At 33.6% G+C, this 22,610-nt stretch overlaps 2 protein-coding genes across 3 annotated transcripts in view; one reads left to right on the top strand and one right to left on the bottom strand.

The window, feature by feature from the left end:
* Nucleotides 1-606: 606 nt before the first annotated feature.
* On the bottom strand, nucleotides 607-2,148 carry LOC140796491 (pentatricopeptide repeat-containing protein At5g48910-like). The gene has a single exon (XM_073149536.1). The coding sequence runs from the start codon at nucleotides 2,146-2,148 to the stop codon at nucleotides 607-609; it is 1,542 nt and encodes a 513-aa protein (XP_073005637.1).
* Nucleotides 2,149-5,363: 3,215 nt separating this feature from the next.
* The window catches only part of LOC140796762 (peptide-N(4)-(N-acetyl-beta-glucosaminyl)asparagine amidase), a 58,012-nt gene continuing 40,765 nt past the window's right edge, over nucleotides 5,364-22,610 (top strand). The window contains exons 1-2 of one of the 2 annotated variants that reach the window (XM_073149871.1): nucleotides 5,364-5,570; nucleotides 10,986-11,085. In XM_073149871.1, the coding sequence (XP_073005972.1) occupies nucleotides 11,057-11,085 (29 nt within the window). In that variant the 5' untranslated portion in view covers nucleotides 5,364-5,570; nucleotides 10,986-11,056. The remainder of the gene's footprint in view (nucleotides 5,571-10,985; nucleotides 11,086-22,610) is intronic. The other variant, XM_073149872.1, reaches the window with a different exon arrangement.

Raw genomic sequence — 22,610 nt, 5'->3', positions numbered from 1 at the left:
AACTCTTATATTATTTTATATTTAACTATATATAATTAAAATAATATTTAATAATAATAATACTTTTTAAAATATGTTATTTTTATGAAATATTAAATTATTAACATTTATACTATTTAATTCGAATTTTATTTATTTATTGCAGAATAAAAGATATGACAAATGAGGAGAGAGAGCACAAGAGTAATAAATTATGACAATGTATATAACATGTTTAAAAGAGAAAAGAAAGAAGTAACGAATTATGATAAGATGCTTGAAAATTAAAATAAGATACTTAAACGAAATTTGTAGTCAAATTAAAGATAAATTGATAATTGGGTTCGTGTGTAGCATAAGATGTTAATTTAATAAATAGTATTTATATTCTAAAATATGACAGTTTCAATGTAGAGCTGTTATTCTAGATTAATAAGTTATATTCTGAAATAATGATTTTTATTATTTTTGAAGTCAACGGGAGCTTATTAATTCAATTAATCAGCAAGCACCGGATTATGATGATATCAAAAGTAGTATACATATACAAAAGTAACGAGATGAACTTGCCAGAGCTATTTCTATCTAATTGTTTCTTCTTCTTTTTTAACATCTTTGATGTAGTCTCTAATCTTCAAAACAAGCATTAGTCATTGGTTCATATCCTGCACATCTCAAATTAAGCTTCATGTCATCTAACATGAGGTGAATCTCCAAAGTCCTCGGATGAAACTCGTCTCTTGCAACAAATGCATGAACATTACCATCCACTTCAATCCAACTAGAGCCAGCAGATTTCGTTGCCTTATGCTCCACCATTTTCCTCATCCTTGTGAAATCCTCCCATCTTCCCATGCTTGCATACATATTAGACAGTAGGACATAATACCCGCCATGATCCGGTTCAGCTTCAATCAACTTCTGCGCCACTTCCCCGGTTATCTCAACACTGCCATGGCTTCGGCAGGCAGCTAATAGAGTGCTCCAAATTACAAATCCAGGTTCCATAGGTAGATTTCTGACAAGCTCCATTGCTTCGTCTAGAAGTCCGGCACGGGCGACAAGATCTACCAAGCATCCATAGTGCTGGATCCTAGGCCTGATGCCCCATCTTCTCATTAGGTTAAAGTACTGGAAACCTTTGTTCACTAGACCTCCATGGCTGCAAGCATTTAACACGCCAATGAAGGTTACATAATTAGGCTCGACACCCAACCTTATCATTTCTGCAAACAATCCAAGGGACGCCTCTGCATGGCCGTGAGCCGCGAATCCTACTATCATCGAAGTCCAGTGACCCACATTTTTATCAGGAATGCTTAAGAAAACCTGGTAAGCTGCACCAATGCTCCCACATCTCGAGTACAAATCGATTAGCAACACACCAAGAGCACCAGAAAGCGAGAAGCCACGGCGAATTACATACCCATGAGCTCTTCTCCCCAAACAAAGAAGACCCAGATCAGAAATTGCGGAGACGACACTGACCATCGTGGCTTCATCAGGCATCAGACCCAAAATCATCATCTCAAGAAAGAACTTAAGAGCCTCATGAGGCATGTCGTTCCTCACATGCCCTCCGATTACCGAGTTCCAAGAAACGATGTTTCTCTCAGGCATTTCAACAAACAAACAGCAGGCAGTTTCTACATCACCAGATTTTACAAACCCATCAAGCAAAATGTTCCAAGACACAACATTTCTCTCCGGCATTCTATGGAACAACTTCATTGCAGCATCCATCCGACCACAACGAGCATACATGTGCATGAGAGAAGTCGTCACATAAGCATCATCCTTAGAGAGGTGATCATATTTCAGGAACAACGAATGGACTTGCTCGCCCTCATCGATCACCGACATATGAGCGCACGCTTTGAGAACGAGAGGGAATGTGTACTTATCGGGAAGACAACCGTAGCCGAATAGCATATCGTGGAATAAGAGGAGAGCACAGTTGGGGAGATGCGAATCGATATGGGATCGAATGAGGGCATTGTAATGGAAAGATGAATGCGGAGGAGGTTTTCCATCGGAAAGAGTTGGTAGAGAAGACTGGGTGGAGTTAGACATGAGAGAGGAAGACTGAAACTGGATGTCTTTCGTGGCACTGCAACGAGGGTGGAGAGGTAGAGGCTGGAGGAGGAAAGAAGTATGGAGGAGAGACATGGCGCCAAAACCAATTGCGTCGTTCGATAATCCCGCCTAACTTGAGTATTAACTATCAAGGTAAAATTATTCTGTTTTTTACACCCTCACTTTTGCATGAGACCCTTTATTAGAGGTAGGGCTGCTCATCCAGCCAAAAAATACCGAAATCCATCCAATAATTTCTGGCCATAACCCGGCCCAAGTCTATCCGAGACCAATTCGGTTGGGATCGGGCCTAGCCTCTCCCAACCTGGCCTAGCCCGAATACCAAGCTCGATTCGAAACCCTCACTTAAAGCCTACCCAAATATCACAGGCCAATTATTAATATTATTAGTATTATAAGTATTCTGGTAGCCCATAGGTAAAAGACAGAAAGTAGCTACAAGCCTATATGTAGGGTGGCAATCGGGTCGGGTTAGCCGGATTCGGGTCGGGTTAGATTCGGGTCGGGTTAAGATAGTACTAACACGAACACGACCCGTTTAATAAACGGGTCAATTTTTCTAAACACGAACACGACCCGTTTATTAAACGAGTAACACGACACGACCCGTATAACCCATTTAATAAATAAAATATATTTTTTATATAACCCGTTTAACCCGTTTAATAAATATATTATATTTTTTATTCAACTCATTTAACCACCTGTTTAACCCGTAAATACAACCCATTTAAATTTACATCCATTTAACCCGTTTAGAGTTAATCGACGTAATACATCACCCACAGAGATAAACTATCACAAATTTACACAAATCCAGCATAATTTACAATATTGTATGAAAATTTAGTAAAAATAAATTCAAATTGTCTCAAGCTTCAACGTTGGTGTTGACAAAGCAGCAGCGGTGGAGGCAAGGCTCTAGGAGCTGGCTCCCATGGCGCGAGCTCCGGATCTGCTAAGGAAGACGAGGTGGTCGGTGCGGTTAGGGACGGAGAGGCGGTTGGAGGAGATTGAACGCAGCAAAGAGAGGAGAGGAGGGCAGGCGGAGATTGCAGCACGGCGGTAGGCGGAGACTGTAGCACTGCGAAAAGCGAAGACAGGGAGAGGAGGAGAGGAGACGCGGCAAGCGGAGAAAGGGAGCGGGGGCGGCAGGCGGAGATTGCAACACGGCGGCAGGCGGAGACTGCAGCACCGCGAAAAGCGAAGACAAGGAGAGACTTGGTAGTGGGCGGTAGGTGGAGACAGAGAGAGGAGACGATAGGCGGAGATGCAGGAGATGGGGAGTGCAGATGGCAGGCGGAGACGCGGGAGACCCGAGAGACGCGGGAGACCCGAGAGACGCGGGAGACCCGGGAGACGCAGAGTGGAGACAACAGGAGGAAGGCGGAGATGCGAGAGGCGGCAGGCGGAGACGCGGTGGCAGACGATCGCCGCTGGAGAGAGAGATCAGAGATGGGGGCAAAAAATTTAGAAAGGCAGTGGCGGCTGGAGGAGTGGAGAGTGGAGAGGGTTAGCCGGTTAGGTTACTTTATAATATATATATATATATATATATTTGAGAAAGAGAGGGTTAGGTTATATATATATTATATATATAAACGGGTTGACGGGTCAAAATGGGTCAGTTGTATAAACCCGAACACGACTCGTTTATTAAATGGGTTAGGCGGGTTGACCCGTTTATGACCCGAACCCGATTATACTAAACCCAAACCCGATTAAATGCCGGGTTATCGTGTCAGGTTATCGGGTCAGGTCAAATTTTGCCACCCCTACCTATATACCATATAGCTGCATAACAAAATGACATCTAATTAGTGCATCCGGAATATTGTTGCTCAGTGCAGGAACTTGATACCTCTTGATTTCTGTTTTTTTACTCATACTTATAGATATTACAATCGTCCTTGAGGATGATGATTGTCTAGCTGATTTGTTAATATAGACAGAGAACTCAATACGAAACTTACTAAGGTAATAGGAATCGATCCAATCGTTAGAATGATCTAAGATTTGGATATGTTATTCTTTAGAAATTGAGAATCCAACACAACTAGAATCTCGTCGATCAGGCTAGTAAATCGAAAGTTACGAAATAAACAATGACCAAAGGATTATTTGGTTTTGGGAGATGATGATGTGTATGATGGATGGGTTAGTGGCTTAGTGCTTTGAATAGGTGGAAGGCCCATTTTAGGATTATCTTTTGTTTATTTTGCTTGTTCGGTTAGTCTCCAAATATGTAGAAAGCAACCTTGTTAAGGCTATTAATAAAATATTAAACTTTTCCTTTCCTACCTCTATCCCCTTCCTTCCACGACATCCATCATTGGACATTATCGTCTTCCTCTTTCAATTCAACCGTGCCTCCTTGCCTATCAAGGATCGATCCACTCTCTATCACCTCATTTAATTTAATGCTTTATTTCCACCATCACTGCCATTGTGGATTCCTTAATTCAAGAGGAACAACTCGTCAAATTCTCAAATCTTTTGGATGGCTAGATCACCTGCAATGGTTCTAAAAAGTTCTACCTTAGATTGAAACCATGTTGATTGATTGTATGTCTCAACAAAAGCCGTGCCATGTATATCTGTGGAGTCACGTTGAGGGCGCTACGTACCCCAATTACTAAGGCGAGCCAGTTGGACGCGGCTGGCCGTAGCGCAACCACCTTCCTCCACACCATCTCTCCCTCACTATTTGTATATCTCTCTCTCAAACCCTCTTCTTCTCTCTCAAACTCTCTCACGAACTCTCGTCGATGCCGTCTCTAGAGCTTCCATTACCATCTCCACACTATAAGAAACTTGACCTATAGTGGCATTTACTATTTCAGCAGTCAAATAAATACCATTAATAGTCACTTTCACCGGTATTTATTATGGAGTGCCGGTATAAGTAGCATTTAAGTGACACTCACATGCCAATAATTTGAGATAAAATGTTACAATATCTTTGTTTTACTAGCATTTAAAAATGTTAGAAAATATTATATATGCCCTATATAATTACTGGCATTTTTTAGATATCAGTATAAACCTAAAGATGTCTTCAGCGGCATTTTGTAAAATGACCGAATATTTGCAAAGAATTTCGGCATTTCAAAAAATGCCGGTAAAAATTGGAAGATTTTATTATAGAGGTAGTTTGGTCAAAAACTCTGATTTATTTATATAATAGAGCTAGTTTGGTAAAAAACTCTGATTTATTTATATAATAGAGCTAGTTTGGTCAAAAACTCTAATTTATTTATATAATAGAGCTAGTTTGGTCAAAAGCTCTGGTTAATTAGGCCAACCTGCTATCCTTTAACCCGCTGTAACACAGTGCTCATTACTCTTGACGAAACCCTCGCTGAAACCTTCGCTGAAACTCTCTTTCTCGTGTGTAGCGGTGCTGATGGCCGATCCTCTACGGAGTTTCGTAGAAATCTAGAGAAATCCAAGTTCTCGTGTGTGTCGCTGCCGCCTCTCTCCTTCCACCTTAGGTAATCTCTTTCCCTTGTTTCTATACTGGATTGATGCATCCTTCGTTTCCTCAATGCCATATTTGATGCATTTTGTTGTTTATTTCATACCCTAAGGATCGATAACACTACTCTCAGCCAATGCAAGTACTGGATCATCCACATCGCTCATCCAGTTTTTGCCTATTGTTTCTTGCTATATTGAACTAGCTCTTCAAAGAATTTTTAAGGGTTCAGATTGTTATCAAAAGCTGTTGCCTTTCACCTTCTACTTCTCCAAACTTTAGACTTATTTTTGAATATCTCTCTTGCATTTCTTTCAACTCTGCTTCCAGTGATGTGTTCTATTCTTTTAGCAGTGCCTCTCGTATAATTTTAGCTTCATTATGCTGTTCTGTTGGCGAAATCTGTAATGTCTAACAGCCAATTGAAAGACAAAATAAATTATAATTATACTTCTTTTCCTCTTAGAAGTACTTAGGAGTTCTTTCAGTTGCTTTCCATATATAGATCGACATTATGTGCAAAACTTTGGAATTGTAATTTAAAGAAGTATGAGATCTGAATTTTCAGAATTTATCTTTCCACTGATGTTCAACTTCTTGGTAATTCCCCACCGCTGCCATTTACATCATGATTTTTATTCAATCATGGTACTTAGCAAAGAGTTCTGAGTGCTATCAACATCAGTGGTATCATCCTTAAAATTCATGTTGAAATTCTCGTCTCCCTACATCATATAGATGATCTGACATTATGTTACATGATAAAAAGAAAAGTTATGCTATACTATTGAGCGGACTGATTGTATCAGTTCATGAAGGTAACATTCTATTTAGACAATTCCTAAATATGCAAAATACTTTTTTAATTAATTTTTTAATCAAGTACTCTACTTATTTGAATTGTAGTTATATCGATTGTCAGGAGAATTTAAGATTTGATCTTATGGATAAGAGGTGGATAAATCAACCATGGTATTAAATCTTATAACTTATTTTTAATTATATATATATTGATTTATATGTGTAAATACTTTTCTAATATTTTTAATTATTTTTTCTTGAGAAATAGGAATAGTGATGAATATGAAGGTGTACAAATGTTTTTGGAATTTGCATTTAGATATGCATCTCAAGGGAGAAAGATATTATGTCCATGTAAAAAATATTGCAATAGTTTTTAGAAAGACTCAAATACTGTTTATGATCATCTATTATGTGACAGATTTTTGAACGCGTATATAAACTGGATGTTATATGGTGAAAATGCATCGTGTTTTGCCTCTATTTCAACCTCTCATTTGAATGAAGAAGAAAATGAATATGATGAGATGCATACAATGTTGCAAGACGGATTTAATTTTTCAAGCTCAAATGATATAGGTGTAAACCATATAAATAAAAATATTAGCAAAGGGTCAACCCTTGAGACTAAGAAGTTCTATTGATTGGTAAAAGATGTAGATCAAGAATTGTATCCAGGAGGTGAGAAAGTCTCAAGCTTTCTTTTATTATTCGATTATTCCATATTAAATACCTTTATGCACATCAAATCATTTGATGTCCTTTTAGAATTGCTTACAGAAGTTTTTCCCAATGGTGTTAGTTTGCTGAAAAATTTCTGTGAAGGAAAAAAGATTATTTCAGACTTAGGTCTTGAGTATAAGGAGATTGATGAATGTCTAAATGATTGTATGCTATTTTGGAAGGATTCAAAGAATGCATATGCATATAGTATCTGTGGTGCTTCGAGGTGGAAAGTTTTTAAAAAAGATCAAAATCAGAGTATTACAACATCATCTACAAGTGAGAGCAAAATTGCAGTTAAAGTTCTGCATCATTTTCTATTAAAGTGTTACGAATCAGATCTGGATCGATTCAGATGTAAAAAAATTATGAAAATTTAGCTAGTAGTAGCCTTGTGAGTTAGAGTTCTAATGGCTCTAGTTTCACATAAATCGGGGTAGAACGGTAAATATCCAACGTTACGGCGGTCGTCGGAGGGACGGTCAAGGGTGGTGGTGGGTGACCGTAGGATATGGTGGCTGGTGGAAGAAGGTGATGGCTAGGGTTTGAAAGCTTTGGAGGTTCTAGGACTATGATCTACTACTAGAAAGGTAAATACGATCTAACGGCTACGATAAAATGGTTAATACGATAATAAGAAAATAACTAAACTCAATTAATTCTCAATGTTTGAATGCTTAACAAGGAGCCCAACCCCTTGAGATTTCATCCTTTAAATACTTGAATTCATAGACATTAATGTGATACTCCTTTAACAACTTTCTAAAGGCTGTCATAGTTGGGAAAATTATTCCTAGCTTTAATTTAAGAGTTTCCAATACCTTGTCATGATATTCTTCAAACAGTTGTGTTATTGCATGTCATCATTACTATGTGATTGCTGATCATTATCCAAAAAATTTGCACCATGAGATGAATCTTCTTTTTTCATTGAAAGTTTATTCTTCTGTCTATGAACAACTTCTCTATTTTCATCGGATGAACTATCTTCCCATTTATGGCTATCTTTAGATGAATTATCATTTGAATGTTCACCACGTATTTCATTATCCGACAATTCTTCTTCCTCAATCTATTTTTTGCCTTTTCTTGCACTTATCTCATTGTCCTCATCTTGCACTTGTTCATCTTTAGCTATAGGTCTCTCATCTTTAGCTGTAGGTCCCTCATCTTCAGCTATAGGTCCCTCAACTTTAGACCCCTCAATTGTAGGCCCTTCAATATAAACTTGAATAATAGTTGAGGGAGTGTGTTTGTAACGCCCCTGCCCGGCATGGGCATGTGCACGCCCACACGGCACGCGCAGCTCACGTAATATGACGGGCGAGACCCGTCACACATAGATACACTTGTGCACACATAATTCATTACTAAATAAATCATACTATTAATCTAAATAAACATGTTAACATATGAATATCCAAATCCACAATAATATACAATAGACCACAAAATAAATTATGACATCATGAAGATAAGCTTATAACATATCCATATTTAAATCCACAAAAATTATATTAGACAGCTACATAATCTGGCAGGGCCCACACAAGTCACGACAAATCATCAAGATACAACTTAAAATCACTAACACACGAGTACACTATAATCCGACTTGCATTATACAATTCATCATCTATATAATGGATTATAAATATTAAATAATTGTACAACTCAATATTTAGATAAACTATCTTCTATACCATCTCATGTCTATAGCTCACCTCATCTTTGCTCTAAAATATCTTCTCAGTATATCTTCTATACCATCTCAAGTCGTCATTACGTACCATAATATCTTAAGGGGAGTAGGGGGGTTTAGAAAAAAATAAAGAGAGTAATGAGCAAAAGACTCAGAATAGATCTTACCTCCCTTATCTCGAATTTGTGATGCCAAGTAGAGAGTAAATCATGAATAGAACAATATGAATCAGAAAGAGCATCATATCATGAATGAGTATATGAATGTGTCTTCAATAATACATAAATGAAAGGTAGATATCACGTCATAACTACTAAAAATATATAATTCTTGACAATGAATAAACGAATCTCCATATCATACTATCATCGTAATTTTCTCAATATGACACATATGATGCATATCGATCATGACCATGTTATGATATTAAATGTACTCACATATGATGCATAATGACCACTCAAAAATGAGATATATCAGATGATAATAAAATCATATGCATTTCTTAATATCACGATCATCACTGACATCTTAGTATAATATCATCATACTAGATCACTTTGCATAGTTAACACCCGGTAGCTGATCTCAACATCCTGCCCATAGGCTCAAAACATACCCTGCTATACACTAAAGATATCTTAGTTATAATCATACTCTTCTATATGCTAAGGGTATCTTGATCATAATTATACCCTGTCATACACTAAGGGTATATCAAAATCCATCCAGATTAGGTACCCCACCAGTTAATAAAAATCACATTAGGGTAACTCGCCATACGCATGCCCTAACAAACGGTAGGTGTTCGATTGTCTATACGCACAGACTCAACTAATCTTGGACATGGTGTAACAATAATAATAATAATAATAATTTTAATTTGGGCTCGACGTGGTCGGCCTCGTGCCCATGCAAGCTACCTGAGCAGCTTGCGTGGTGAGGCGCCACGTGCCCACCGCCGCTGCAACCCCCCTCCACCGCCTCTCTCTCTCCCTCTAAATCTCTCTCCCTCTCTTTCGGTCTCTCTTTCTCTCTTATTTTCTTTCTCTCTCTCTAGTCGACGCCGGCCTACTGCCGTTGCCACCGCAAACCCCCTCCACCGCCTCTCTATCTCTATAGCTCTCTCTCTCTAACTCGCACGTTCTCTCACTCTCCCTCTTACCCCTCTCTCTTTCTCTCTCTCTAGCACCTTTCTCTTTCTCTCCTTCTCGCCGTCGTTGCCGCCACACCCCTCATCGCCTTCTTTCTCTTTAATGCTCTCTCTAACTCTCTCATTCTCTCTCTTACCCTCCTCTCTCTCTCAATCACCTCTCTCTTTCTATCTTTCTCGCCGACGGCTTCTTACTGTCGTCGTCGTCGTCGTCGCCGCACCCCTCACCGCCTTCTCTCTCTTTAGTGCTCTTGCTCTAGCTCTCTCATTCTCTCTCTCTTACCCTCCTCTCTCTCTCTCAATCACCTCTTCAAGCTCTCTTTCCCTTCTTCTTCTTCTTCCTCTCTTCGTTTTACCTTCTCTCGCAATAAAACAAGTCTAAATTAATTATGTTATTTAGTTAATCTAAATTAAATTTTTAGTTTAATTTATCAAGAATAGATATATTTAGTAACATGGTTATTAGATAAGTGTAATTAGAGAAATTTTAGTTAATTATAATTATAAATATTTGTACATAAATATATTTTTAACTTCATATATTTTTGTTAGATTAATCTATGTCTTTATAATTAGGTATATATATATATATATATACAACTTATTATACATTATTATGCATGTAATATAATAGTAGGCTTACTTAATGTTTATATTGCATGATTAAGTAGATTATTTTATATGCAACTCTTAATTTGTTTAGTAAGGGTAGTAGTGACAAAATAATTAAAGTATAATTATATAATATTATATAATATAGGTGGTTGTATTTTTAAATTATATCATTGTACATGTAGCTCTTTTACATTTTTTTTATCAAAAGAGATTGACTATTATATACTTAATATATAATTAGCAAACTATGGTTTTATAAATAAATCTACAATTAGAATAATAACATATTAATATTATTATAATTAGATATATGATATAGATTAAATTATTTAATAAAAACAAAAGAAAATATTTTAAACTTATAAAATTATCATATGTTACACAAACGGATCCCAATTGGATAAATAACTAAATTTATATTACTTAAACATTTTCAGATCCGAACCCCCTTATGTGAGACCTTGTGGACCCTGACGATGAGTTGATGTTGGACTGACGGACATGAGAGATGCGTGGTTCGTGTCTTTTGATTAGACTGTAAGTAGTCTTATCTCCTAAACGCCTTTCTCAAATTAGGTTATATTATATATTATGTACATGCATATTTTGGCCTCTAGTATGATTATATGACTTTATCTAGAGATGATTACAGTCGAGCATATTTTTATCATGCATCTAATTAGGCTGATCTTGAATATAAGTATAATGATGATAAATAGAGATGATGAGAGATGATTATACTGTTATAATATTATGTCCAATTGATCTATATCATTAGTATGCATATAATAGATTAGCATGAGTATAGATGTGTTGACTACATGGTTGGAGACTACATTGCATCATTTTTCTCTTGATTCCTATTTCACCTAAATTCCTGTTATGTATTGATTTGTTATCGTACTAGATATATGCATATGATCTGTCATTTAGAAGTAAAATATTAAATGTGATTGATAGGATAGTTGATAGAAAGCGTGAAGATACCCGAGTGAGCGCGAGGGTTAGGACGCGCTTGGTGGATGATTGATTGCTCGACATAGTCGCGATCCTGTGGCCTTAAGTTCGAGGTCGTTAGTCTATGTGCGCAGCAGACATTCGGACACATACCATTCGCTAGGGCATATGTGGCGAGTTATACTCACGAGATTTCTATCAGCTAGAAGGGTGCCCGGTCTTGATGGATGTTAATACCCTTAGCAGATGGCAGGGTATGGTTATATTTGAGATACTCTTTGCGGATGGTAGAGTATGCTCTGAGCCTTTAGGCATGATGTTGAGACCGAGTATCAGGTGTGTTGACTGTGCACAGTGGTCTAGTATGATGATGACATATAGAATGGACATTGATGACTAAGATGCTAAGAAATGCATATGATTTCATAATCATTGGATTACCTGATTATCGAGTAGTCAATATACATCATATATGATTGCATTTGATATCATAGCATCGTCATGGTTGGAATGCATCATGTGTCATATTTGAGAGAGAGTTATGATGATAGTATGATATAGAGATTTGTTTATTCATTGTCGATGATTATACAATTTATCAGTTATGACATGTTATCTACTTTTTATTTATGTATTATTGAGGATACATTCATATATATTTATTCATGATATAATGCTCTTTCTGATTCATATTATCTAGTACATGATTTACTCTCTGTTTGACATTACTGATTCGGGGTAAGGTCTATTCACTGAGCCTTTTTCTCATGACTTTCTTTTTATTTATTTTCTATCCCTCTCATATATGTAGTACGTGATAGTGACTTGAAAAATTTTTAGAAAATATTTTAGAGCGATGATGAGGTAAGCTATAGATGTAAGATGATATAAATGATAGTTTATATAGAAATTGAGTTGTACGAGTATTTGATATTTGTTCTCTTTTGTATTAGACGATGATTTATATAATACATGTTGAATCATAGTGTACTCTTGTATTAGTTATTTTAGTTGTATCTTGATGGTTTGTTGTGGCCTGTGTGGGTTCTATCAGATTATGTAGTGGTTTAGTGTATATTATTGTGGACTTGGATATTCTTATGTTAACATGTTTATTTGGTTAATAGTATAATTTATTTGGTGATGGATTATGTGATTATGAATAGGTTAGCAGGTTTTATTTGATAATGTCATGATTATATGTGCATAGGACTATCTGTGCGTGACGGGCCCCCTTCGTCCTGTCATGTGCACCGCGCATACCGTGTAGGCGCATGGGCGTGCACGTGGCCGTGCCGGGCGGGGGCGTTACACATGGGCCATGAGATATCGCATATCACAACCATAATCATCACTTTAGGCACCTATTCGGCTACCTTTATGCTGTTTTAATCAACTTTTCTATTAATCAGATTTTATGCTTTTCTACTAAATGATAAATTATATACATTTTATCTAGTACTATAACAGAGTATGCTCTAAACTTGTGGCATGATGTGTATCGAGTTTGGGGCTGGGTACCATAGTCCAGCATGGTAGATGATATTCATTTATAGTTGAGACGGATAATTGTGATAGTGAGAGATATGTGGATTATATCTGGCTCTAATATATACGATTATCTAATGGTTGGCATGCATCATGCATTATCATTGATGTGACTAGTATTATTAGATCATGATTGCTATACATCATATGTTGTTATATTCGGTGATGTTATATTGTAATTTCATCATGAGATATATTTTTGGTTGAGGATATAATATGCTCATTAATAAGAATTGATTTTATTTATATTTATTGATGATACATATATACATGCTAATACATGCATCATGCTTCTTTCTAATTCATATTATCCAGTACATGATTTATTTTCTGTTTAACATCACTGATTCAGAGTTCACTGAGCCTTTAGCTCATGACTCTCTTTATATTTTTTCTTAACCCCCAAGATATTAGGGTACGTGGTAACGACTTGAGATATCCTAAGGAGAGCGATGATGAGGTGAGCTATAAATGCGAGACGGCATAGATGATAGTTTATATAGAAATTAAGTTGTATAATTATTTGATATTTGTACTCAATTGTATTAGATGATATTTTGTATAATACAGGTTGAATTATATTATACTCGTGTGTAAAATGATTATAAGTTGTATCTTGATGGTTTATCGTAAACTCTATCGGTCCTACTAGATTATGTAGCTGTCTAGTATGATTGTTGTCGATATAGATATGGATATGTTACAAATTTATCTAATTGATAATATAATTTATTTAGTGAGGATTATGTAAGCATGGATATATTAGCAAGTTTTATTTAATAATGTCATGATTATATGTGCTCATGAGTGTATCTGTGCGTGAAGGCCCCATTCGACCTATCGTGTGCGTGCCATGTGGACGTGTGGGCGTGCACGTGCCCGTGCCGGGCGGGGGCGTTACACCGGCTCTCCTCCTTCCCCTCCTCTCTCTTTTCTCTTCTTCTTCTTTTTCCTTCTTTCGTTCTTCTTCTTCCTCATTTTCTTCTCCATCTCTTTCTATAGCAGCGGTAGGCTCGGCCTGGTGAAAGTATTATCTTTTTATTTTGTTTTATTTTTATATATGTGATTTATTTAGGTATTTCGTTCTTAATTAATGCTAATAGATTATTTAGATATTAATTATTTTAATAAAGATATATATTCTTCAATATGATTATTATTAATCATAATTAGTATAATTAATAATTAATTAGGTTATAAACTATTACACATAGATATAGGAAATAGTTATATTTATTTATTTATTTATATTTTCATTGGATTAATAGATAGATTTGTAATTTATAATTATTAGATTTATATTCTAATATCCTTATGATATACATTTTAAGTAATTCTAATAATTTATTATATATTATTCTTTTGTGACAATTAAAATACTAGGGTTATTTATTTATTATTTTTTAAAGTAAAGACTACATAGTCCCTAATTACTCAAGATAGAGTGAGAACCACAACTTAATTATAATTAGGTTTTTTACCTATATTTATATTTATATTTATAATTATAAATCTGACTATTTATAAAGATAAGTAGAAATTTTTAAACCTAATAAATCATCATATTTTAAATGAACGGATTTCAATTAGATAAACAATTAATTACATGTTACATAAATATTTTCAGATCTTGAACTCCTTATTTGAGACCCCGTGGACTTTGATAGCGATGAATAACGGTTGATTAACGGATGTGAGGACTACGTAGTTTGTCTTTTGATCTGAAGTAAATAGTCTTATCTCGTATATACTTTTATCAAATTATGATATATTATATTATTATGTATATGCATGTTTTGGCCTCTAGCATGATTATATAATCTTATCTAGATATGATTATAGTTGAGTATATTTTATTATTCATTTGATTAGATTGATCTGGGATATGAGTATACTGGTGATATATAGAAATGATTCGAGATGATTATATTGTTATGATATTATACCGAGATGATCTTTAGCATGAGTATGTATTTGATAGACTAGCATAAGTATGCATGTGATAGATGTATGATTCGAGATTGCATCACATTATACCTCTTTTTACTCCTCATCCACCTAAATTCTTGATATACATAACTTGTTATAGTACTGGATAAAATGCATATAATTTGTTATTTAAAAAGAAAGTATGAAATCTAATTAATAGGATAGTTGATAGAAATCATGAGATACCCAAGTGGAAGCGAGGGTTAGGACGTGCTTGATGGATAATTGATTGCTTGATACAGTCGCGATCCTGTGGCCTTACGTCCGAGGTCGTTAGTCTGCATGCACAGTAGACATTTGGACACGTGTCATTTGCTAGGGCATTTGTGACGAGTTATCCTCACGTATTTCTATTAGCTAGAAGGGTGCTCGGTTTGGATGGATATTGATACCCTTAGCGGATGATAGAGTATGGTTCTATTTGAGATACTCCTTAAGGATGACAGAGTATGCTCGGTTTGGATGGATCTTTGAGCATGATGCAGAGATCGGGTATCGAGTGTTGACTATGCATAGTGGTCTAGTACGATGATGACATTTAGAGATAACATTGATGATAAAAATGTTGAGAAAATGCATATGATTTTCATTATTATTTGATATATCTAATATACATCATATGTGATTGCATTTGATATCATAGCATGATCATGGTCGACATGCATCATATGTGTCATATTTGAGAGAGAGTTATAATAATGGTATGACATTAAGATTTATTTATATGTTGTTGAGAATTATATACTTTGATTAGTTATGACATAATATTTACATTTCATTTATATATTATTGAGGATACATTCATATACTCATTCATGTTCCTTATATTGAACTTCGAAATCCATATAAATTAAAATATTCTTAATTTATATTTTATTTTCTGCAATAGAAATAGATATTAATTATTTTCAGAAATCTAAAATTCATTTAAATTGAAATATTGCTAATTTATTTCTTATTTTCTGCAATAAAAATAAATACTTTGAAATCTAAAAAATAATAAACAATAAAATCCCTTTTTTCTAAGAATGATAAATATGAATTTTCTATAAAATATAAAATTTTAACATTTCTAATTCTTTATTGAAAATTCTTAAAACAACGAATTTCTTAACTTCTCGCATAATTGACATTATCATATTGTAAAGTTTCTTATCTTATAAAATTAAACAGGATAAGAATAAATATAAAAATATATTTATAATTAATTAATTCTATTTTTATATAGTAAAAATTAAGAAAATATGAGCGGGAATTTGCCTTGATCGCTCAATCTAAAATAATTTGATTTTCGCGTCCTAATCGTAATATGCACGAATTCCAAAGTGCTCCGTGATTGTCTTCTCTTTCATTTTTCTTCTCTTTAGTATGATAAAATATTTTTCTATCTATTTTCTATTTTTTTTCTCTAATCTCTCTTAAGAATAATCTCTTTTTCTCTCTTTTTTTCTACAGTACCGCCTAATTTCTCTCCTAAAAAAATCTCTTTAGGGTTTTCTTCTAGGCCCCCCTTTTATAGTTGAAAAAAATATAATAAGAGTCCTATTAGAATAAGAATTATAATATCTTAAAGATGTATCTAAAAATTTAATTTAATTTAATAAAAATCCTAAAATTCAAAAGATAAAATAAAATTTTTATTTTATTTATTTATATTTTAAAATTCTCGGTTGTTACATTCTTCTACCTCCTTAAAACAAGTTTCGTCCTGGAAACTTAGAACTTTAACATATAATCATGATCAATCAATTTCAATAGTATCGATGCCTAGTTCGGACATTCTAATAACTATATCAAATTTCTATCAAATATTTAAAATTTTTGAACATGTCAAATAATCTTCATATAACTCGTTACTTTCATTTAACTAAATATCTAGATGATGGATCTAAAGGGCTTTTATCTTTATCTTCCGATGAAACTTACAATTTTATATTTATTTTATAAGTTAGAATCCTTTTTTTTTCTATTGCTCACTCAAAATTTTCTTTAATCAATACAAAGGTCAAAAGTTGATCAACTAATTAACATAGAGCTTCTATACGATTTCATGAAATTTAAATTGTTATGATCATAATCCAATAATTTCAAAAGATACTATCATCGAATATATAACTTGCTAATTCAGTTCCTCTAGAAATTTCTCGTATAATTTTCAGCATTCAAATCATAATTGATCACCTATATAATTTATCAAAGGTATATAGAGAATAGAAAATTTTAGATCTACTAATAATAATATCAATACTATCTCTTTCCGTGTATCATGATTGATATATAAACATAAATCCTTGTTTTAGTCATCAATAAATAAACTTAATATTCTCTTCCAAGTTTTAGTCATCCACAAACTAAGCTAAACAAATTTCAACTAAAATATCTTATCATTTTGACATTATATTTATAAATCAAAATTCTAATGACTCATCTATCATAGAAAATTATCCGATTATTTTGTTTTCACCAAAATTCACATCAACATCCAAATGAGTAATAATATACTTTATCAAGTAATCAATATAGGCTAAATAAAATCTTACATGTGCTTCTTTCAAATCATTGATATTACATCAATAATATAATTCATCTTTTGCCTCCAAATCATTGATATTGTATGACCAATATAATTCATCTTTCCAAAATAAAAATTAAATCATCTAAAAATTTTTCACTATAAAATACCTTTAAGGATATCGAATTATGCTATTATCTAATTTCTCTAAATATTCTTATCGATCAAGTCTACATAAGAATTGTCAAAATCATACTAAACCAAAAGGATAAATATAATCACTTTCTTTTGCACATTCACATTATTAATTTTTTTAATCAATACTCAATCTCAAAATCATGATACAATCTTAATATTAGAAATTTTTATCTATATAATATTCTCATTTAAGTATGATTCTTCGCAATTTCTATAATTTTCTTATTCTATAATCCCAATGTGTCAAATCATTTTATAGATAAAATTCTAAAATATAATAATCCAAACATAAGTTCAAGTATCTCCAAACTATCATAGTCAAATCTCATTTATTTGTTCAATCCAAAATATAAGATTCAAATCTTCAAATATAATTCCATTAGATGAATTTATGAAGTAATAATCTAAAAATAATTTTAATTATTTTCAAACATAAAAAATCAAATCTCGATCCCTTTCTAGAAGTGACTAGATTTTTAATTGAATACTATAACACCAAATCCAAATAGTCATCTAATTTGTATTTATCTCCATAATAAATCTAAATTAAAGCTGCTAAATTATAATAATTCGTGTATCCATGTCATCATCATCATAAGCAATTCAACTATTTTCTGACAATATCAGAAATAAATCTATTTTCCACGCTTCTGCTAGCTACTTTGATAATCACATACTATATTGATCTAACTTTCTGACTTAAATAATTTTATAAGAAAATATTTGTCATAAAATTTTGATAAATTAATCTAAAGGACTCTGAATACTGAATCTCTGCAATGAATCTACAAGATAGATAAAAAAATCTAGGCTCTAATATCACACGCCCCAATCCGGGAACATGATAGCCGTGAATCTCTAGGATAAAGCCTGGAGAAAACACGAAAGCCCAAATAGTAATCAAATCCTAACATAGATTGACACAGCGAAAGCGATACTCAATCTTCAGAGTCCTCACTAAGCGGCTTCTTAAATTCCTGCAAAATAATAAGTCCTTATGAGCTAGACGCCCAGCAAGTAACCTACTCTACTAATAATATGTCTAATGACAAAGATCAACATGTGATACATATAGTAGCAGAAAAAGAATCATAATAACATATATAAGCCGTCTTGAAAAATAAATAATTTTCTTATTTCTTATATTGAATTTCAAAATCCATATATACTAAATTAGAGTCATAAATTATTCATATTAACTCATTTTGAATAAATCAATATAAAACGAATCAATCTTCGCTAAAAGTGTATTTTCATGGAAATCAAATCATAAATCATTTATATTAACGCAATCTGAATAAATTAGTATAAAACAAATCTCCACTAAAGTGTATTATCATAGAAATCAAATTATAAATCATTTATAATATCTCAATTTAAATAAATTAATATAAAATAAATCAATCTCTATTGAAAATGTACTATAATGAAAATCAAATCATAAATCATTCATAATATCTCAATTTGAATAAATCAATATAAAAGCAGCCGATCTCTACCAAAAGTGTATTATCATGGAAATCGAATAATAAATCATTCATAATATCTCAATTTGAATAAATCAATATAAAAACAATCGATCTCTATCAAAAGTGTACTATCATGGAAACCCCCAAAATTGATAAAATGTCATATTGTCCCATTAATGCGACCCGTAGCCACTAATCACCATTGGGATGGCGCATAGGAGTTTTCTAGATAGTCAATCCGTCTAGGGTCACAGAAGGTACTATATAGTGCCCTACTGACTTTTCCATTAGCCGTTGAGAAAAATTAAGGATAAAAATTTAAGAATCTTTTTCCTAATCCCGCTAGAGTCACTTGGTAGCAGGTGGCAACATTACATTCCAAGAATCTTTTCCCTGAACTTATTTTCTTGAAAACAAATTGGGTTCCAGATCTCACTTTTATCAATATTTAACTATACTTATTCATTCTGAATCTCAAGTATTAAATTCCTCAATCACCAAAATTGTCAAATCTTCAAATACAGTATAATAACGAATAATCCATAAATTCAAATACTACTATTTCCTCTAATATATATATAATATAAATCATTCTTAATAAGTTAGAAAACACAAATAAATAATAATCTAATATTTAATCTTGCAAAATTTCACGTCAAAAATAATATTTATTTTTAATCATATTCTCAAAAAAAAAATTAAAGATCTCTTATACTTTATTTATAGAAAATAAAATATATTAGCATAAAAATTTCCTCTGTTATTTTCTGAAAATAAAATATAAAAATAAATATTTTTTTACAAATCCAAAATTCCTTTAAATCAAAGTAATTTCAGTTTATATCTTATTTTCTAGAAATAAAATAATATTAATTATTTTCAGGAATTCAAAATCTATATAAATTTAAATATTCCTAATTTATATCTTATTTTCTGCAATAGAAATAGATATTAATTATTTTCAAAAATCTAAAATTCATTTAAATTGAAATATTCCTAATTTATTTCTTATTTTCTGCAATAAAAATAAATACTTTGAAATCTGAAAAATAATAAACAATAAAATCCCTTTTTTTCAAAGAATGATAAATATGAATTTTTCATAAAATACAAAATCTTAACATTTCTAATTCTTTATTGAAAATCTTTAAAACAACGAATTTCTTAACTTCCCACATAATTGACATCATCATATTGTAAAGTTTCTTATCTTATAAAATTAAATAAGATAAAAATAAACATAAAGAGATATTTACAATTCATCAATTCTATTTTTATATAATAAAAATTTAAGAAAATATGAGTGGGAACTTGCCTTGATCGCTCAATCCAAAATAATTTGATTTTCACATCCTAATCGTAATTTACACAAATTCCAAAGCGCTCTATGATTGTCTTCTTTTTCATTTTTTTACACAAATTCCAAAGCGCTCTATGATTGTCTTCTGTTTCATTTTCTTTTCTTTGGTAGGATAAAATTTTTTTTCCATTTTTTTCTATTCTTTTTTTTAATAAATCTCTCAAGAATAATCTTTTTGTCTCACTTGTTTTCTATAGTATCACCTAATTTCTCTCTTAAATAAATCCCTCTAGGGTTTTCTTCTAGTCCCCTTTTATAGTTGCAAAAATATAATAAGAGTCCTATTAGAATAAGGATTCTAATATCTAAAAATTTAATTTAATTTAATAAAAATCCTAAAATATAAAAGATAAAATAAAATTCCTCATTATCTAAGCTGTATATTTCTATTTATTTTATTTATTTATGTTTTAAAATTTTGGGTTGTTACAATAGTGTACTCATGTATCAGTTATTTTAATTATATCTTGATGGTTTGTTATGGCCTATGTGGGCCCTGTCAGATTATTTAGTAGTCTAGTGTATATTATTATGGACTTGGATATTCATATGTTTAACATATTTATTTGGTTAATAACATGATTTATTTGGTGATGGATTATGTGAGCATGAATATGTTAGTAAGTTTTATTTGATGATATCATGATTATATTGGCATAGGAGTGCATCTGTGTATGGTGGGCCCCACCAAACTTGTTGTGTGCGCTGCGCGTGCCGTGTGGGCACGTGGGCGTGCACGTGCCCACGCCGGGCGGGGCGTTACATTAAAGCAAGTTTAGTTAAGTCAAGTAAGCCTTTAATGCAAGTCCAATTAAGTCATATAAGCTTTTAAGGCAAATCCTAATTCGAGTCGTGTCAGCCCTAAAGTCCTAGTAGGACTCGTTGTAACCTACCTCTATATAGAGGGGGTTCTTGCAGCAGCTCCTTCATGTCAGCGGGTATTTCACTTGATGGTGGATGTTCTGGTTCAGCAATAGCCATTTGCAAGAGTAGAGCTCGATCCCCTACACATGTAAGTCCCAACAGCGGTTGCAATGTGGGCCCTTGCCGTGGTTGATTTCCATCCAGCAGCATTCTTCGACCATTCCTTAAAAATGTAAGTGTGAGGTTTGTAAAATCAAATATTACGGGCCCCAAGCTTTGAAGCCATTGAGTCCCCAAGACAATGTCGACACCTCGCAAGGCCAACGGATAAAGATCCAATGTGAAATTTTGGTTTTGCACCATCAACTCCACACCTCCACAAATAAAATCTCCTCGCAAGGTGGTGCCATCTCCAATCGTCACATCGAACCCGTCCGTGGGTTCTGACTCGAGCCTAATCTTTCTAAGAAGCCTTTTGTCAATGAAGTGGGTGGACCCGGTGTTGATTAAGATTCTTGCTGTGGTTTTCTTGACTACACCATTCACCCATAAAGTTTTTGGCACGGTTGTCCGAGAATAGGCGTGGAGGGAGATTTCGGCCATCATGTCCTTCACGGGTTGCTCCTCAGCTACTCCTTGCTGTCGAGCCACACCCTCATCTTCAGCTGCAATCTCATCCTCAGCCTCCTCCAACCTGTCTATTAGCATCACCAATTCCATCGGTTTAACATAGCAATGTCCGGGTACAAACTTATCGTCACAGCAATAGCATAGGCCTTCAAGGGTGCTCGAGGAGGCACCATTGCAGCAGCGGCTCTTGGTACGCCGGCAACATTTCTTGCTGCTGTGGTAGGCTGAACCAGATTGCGGCTTTCTTATCTCGTCCAGTTCTATTTGAAGTGTATCTTCATGGCTCGATGTTTGTTTTCCATGAGTATTACATCTTCGAAGGTCTCCTTTAAGGTTCTAGGCCTTAAAGCTCTCACGTCGGCTTGTATATCTCCCCGCAGCCTGGAGATGAAGATGTTGCGAAATTGTTAATCCGTCCATGGATGTTGGCATCAGCTACTTATCCTCTCAAATTCTTCTTGGTATGCCCCAATCATGGTCCTTTGCACCATCTTTGAGAGGAGAGCATCGAAGTCTTCATATCTCGACGCTCTAA

Source organism: Typha latifolia, chromosome 10, assembly GCF_019914945.1.
Source record: "Typha latifolia isolate L0001 chromosome 10, TyphaL0001v2, whole genome shotgun sequence".
In the NCBI taxonomy this organism is placed as follows: domain Eukaryota; kingdom Viridiplantae; phylum Streptophyta; class Magnoliopsida; order Poales; family Typhaceae; genus Typha; species Typha latifolia.
This window is presented reverse-complemented; position numbering and strand designations above follow the sequence as displayed.

What these genes read in the sequence shown, in the direction of transcription:
- LOC140796491 (XM_073149536.1), bottom strand. Translation starts at nt 2,148, where the DNA reads ATGTCTCTCCTCCATACTTCTTTCCTCCTCCAGCCTCTACCTCTCCAC.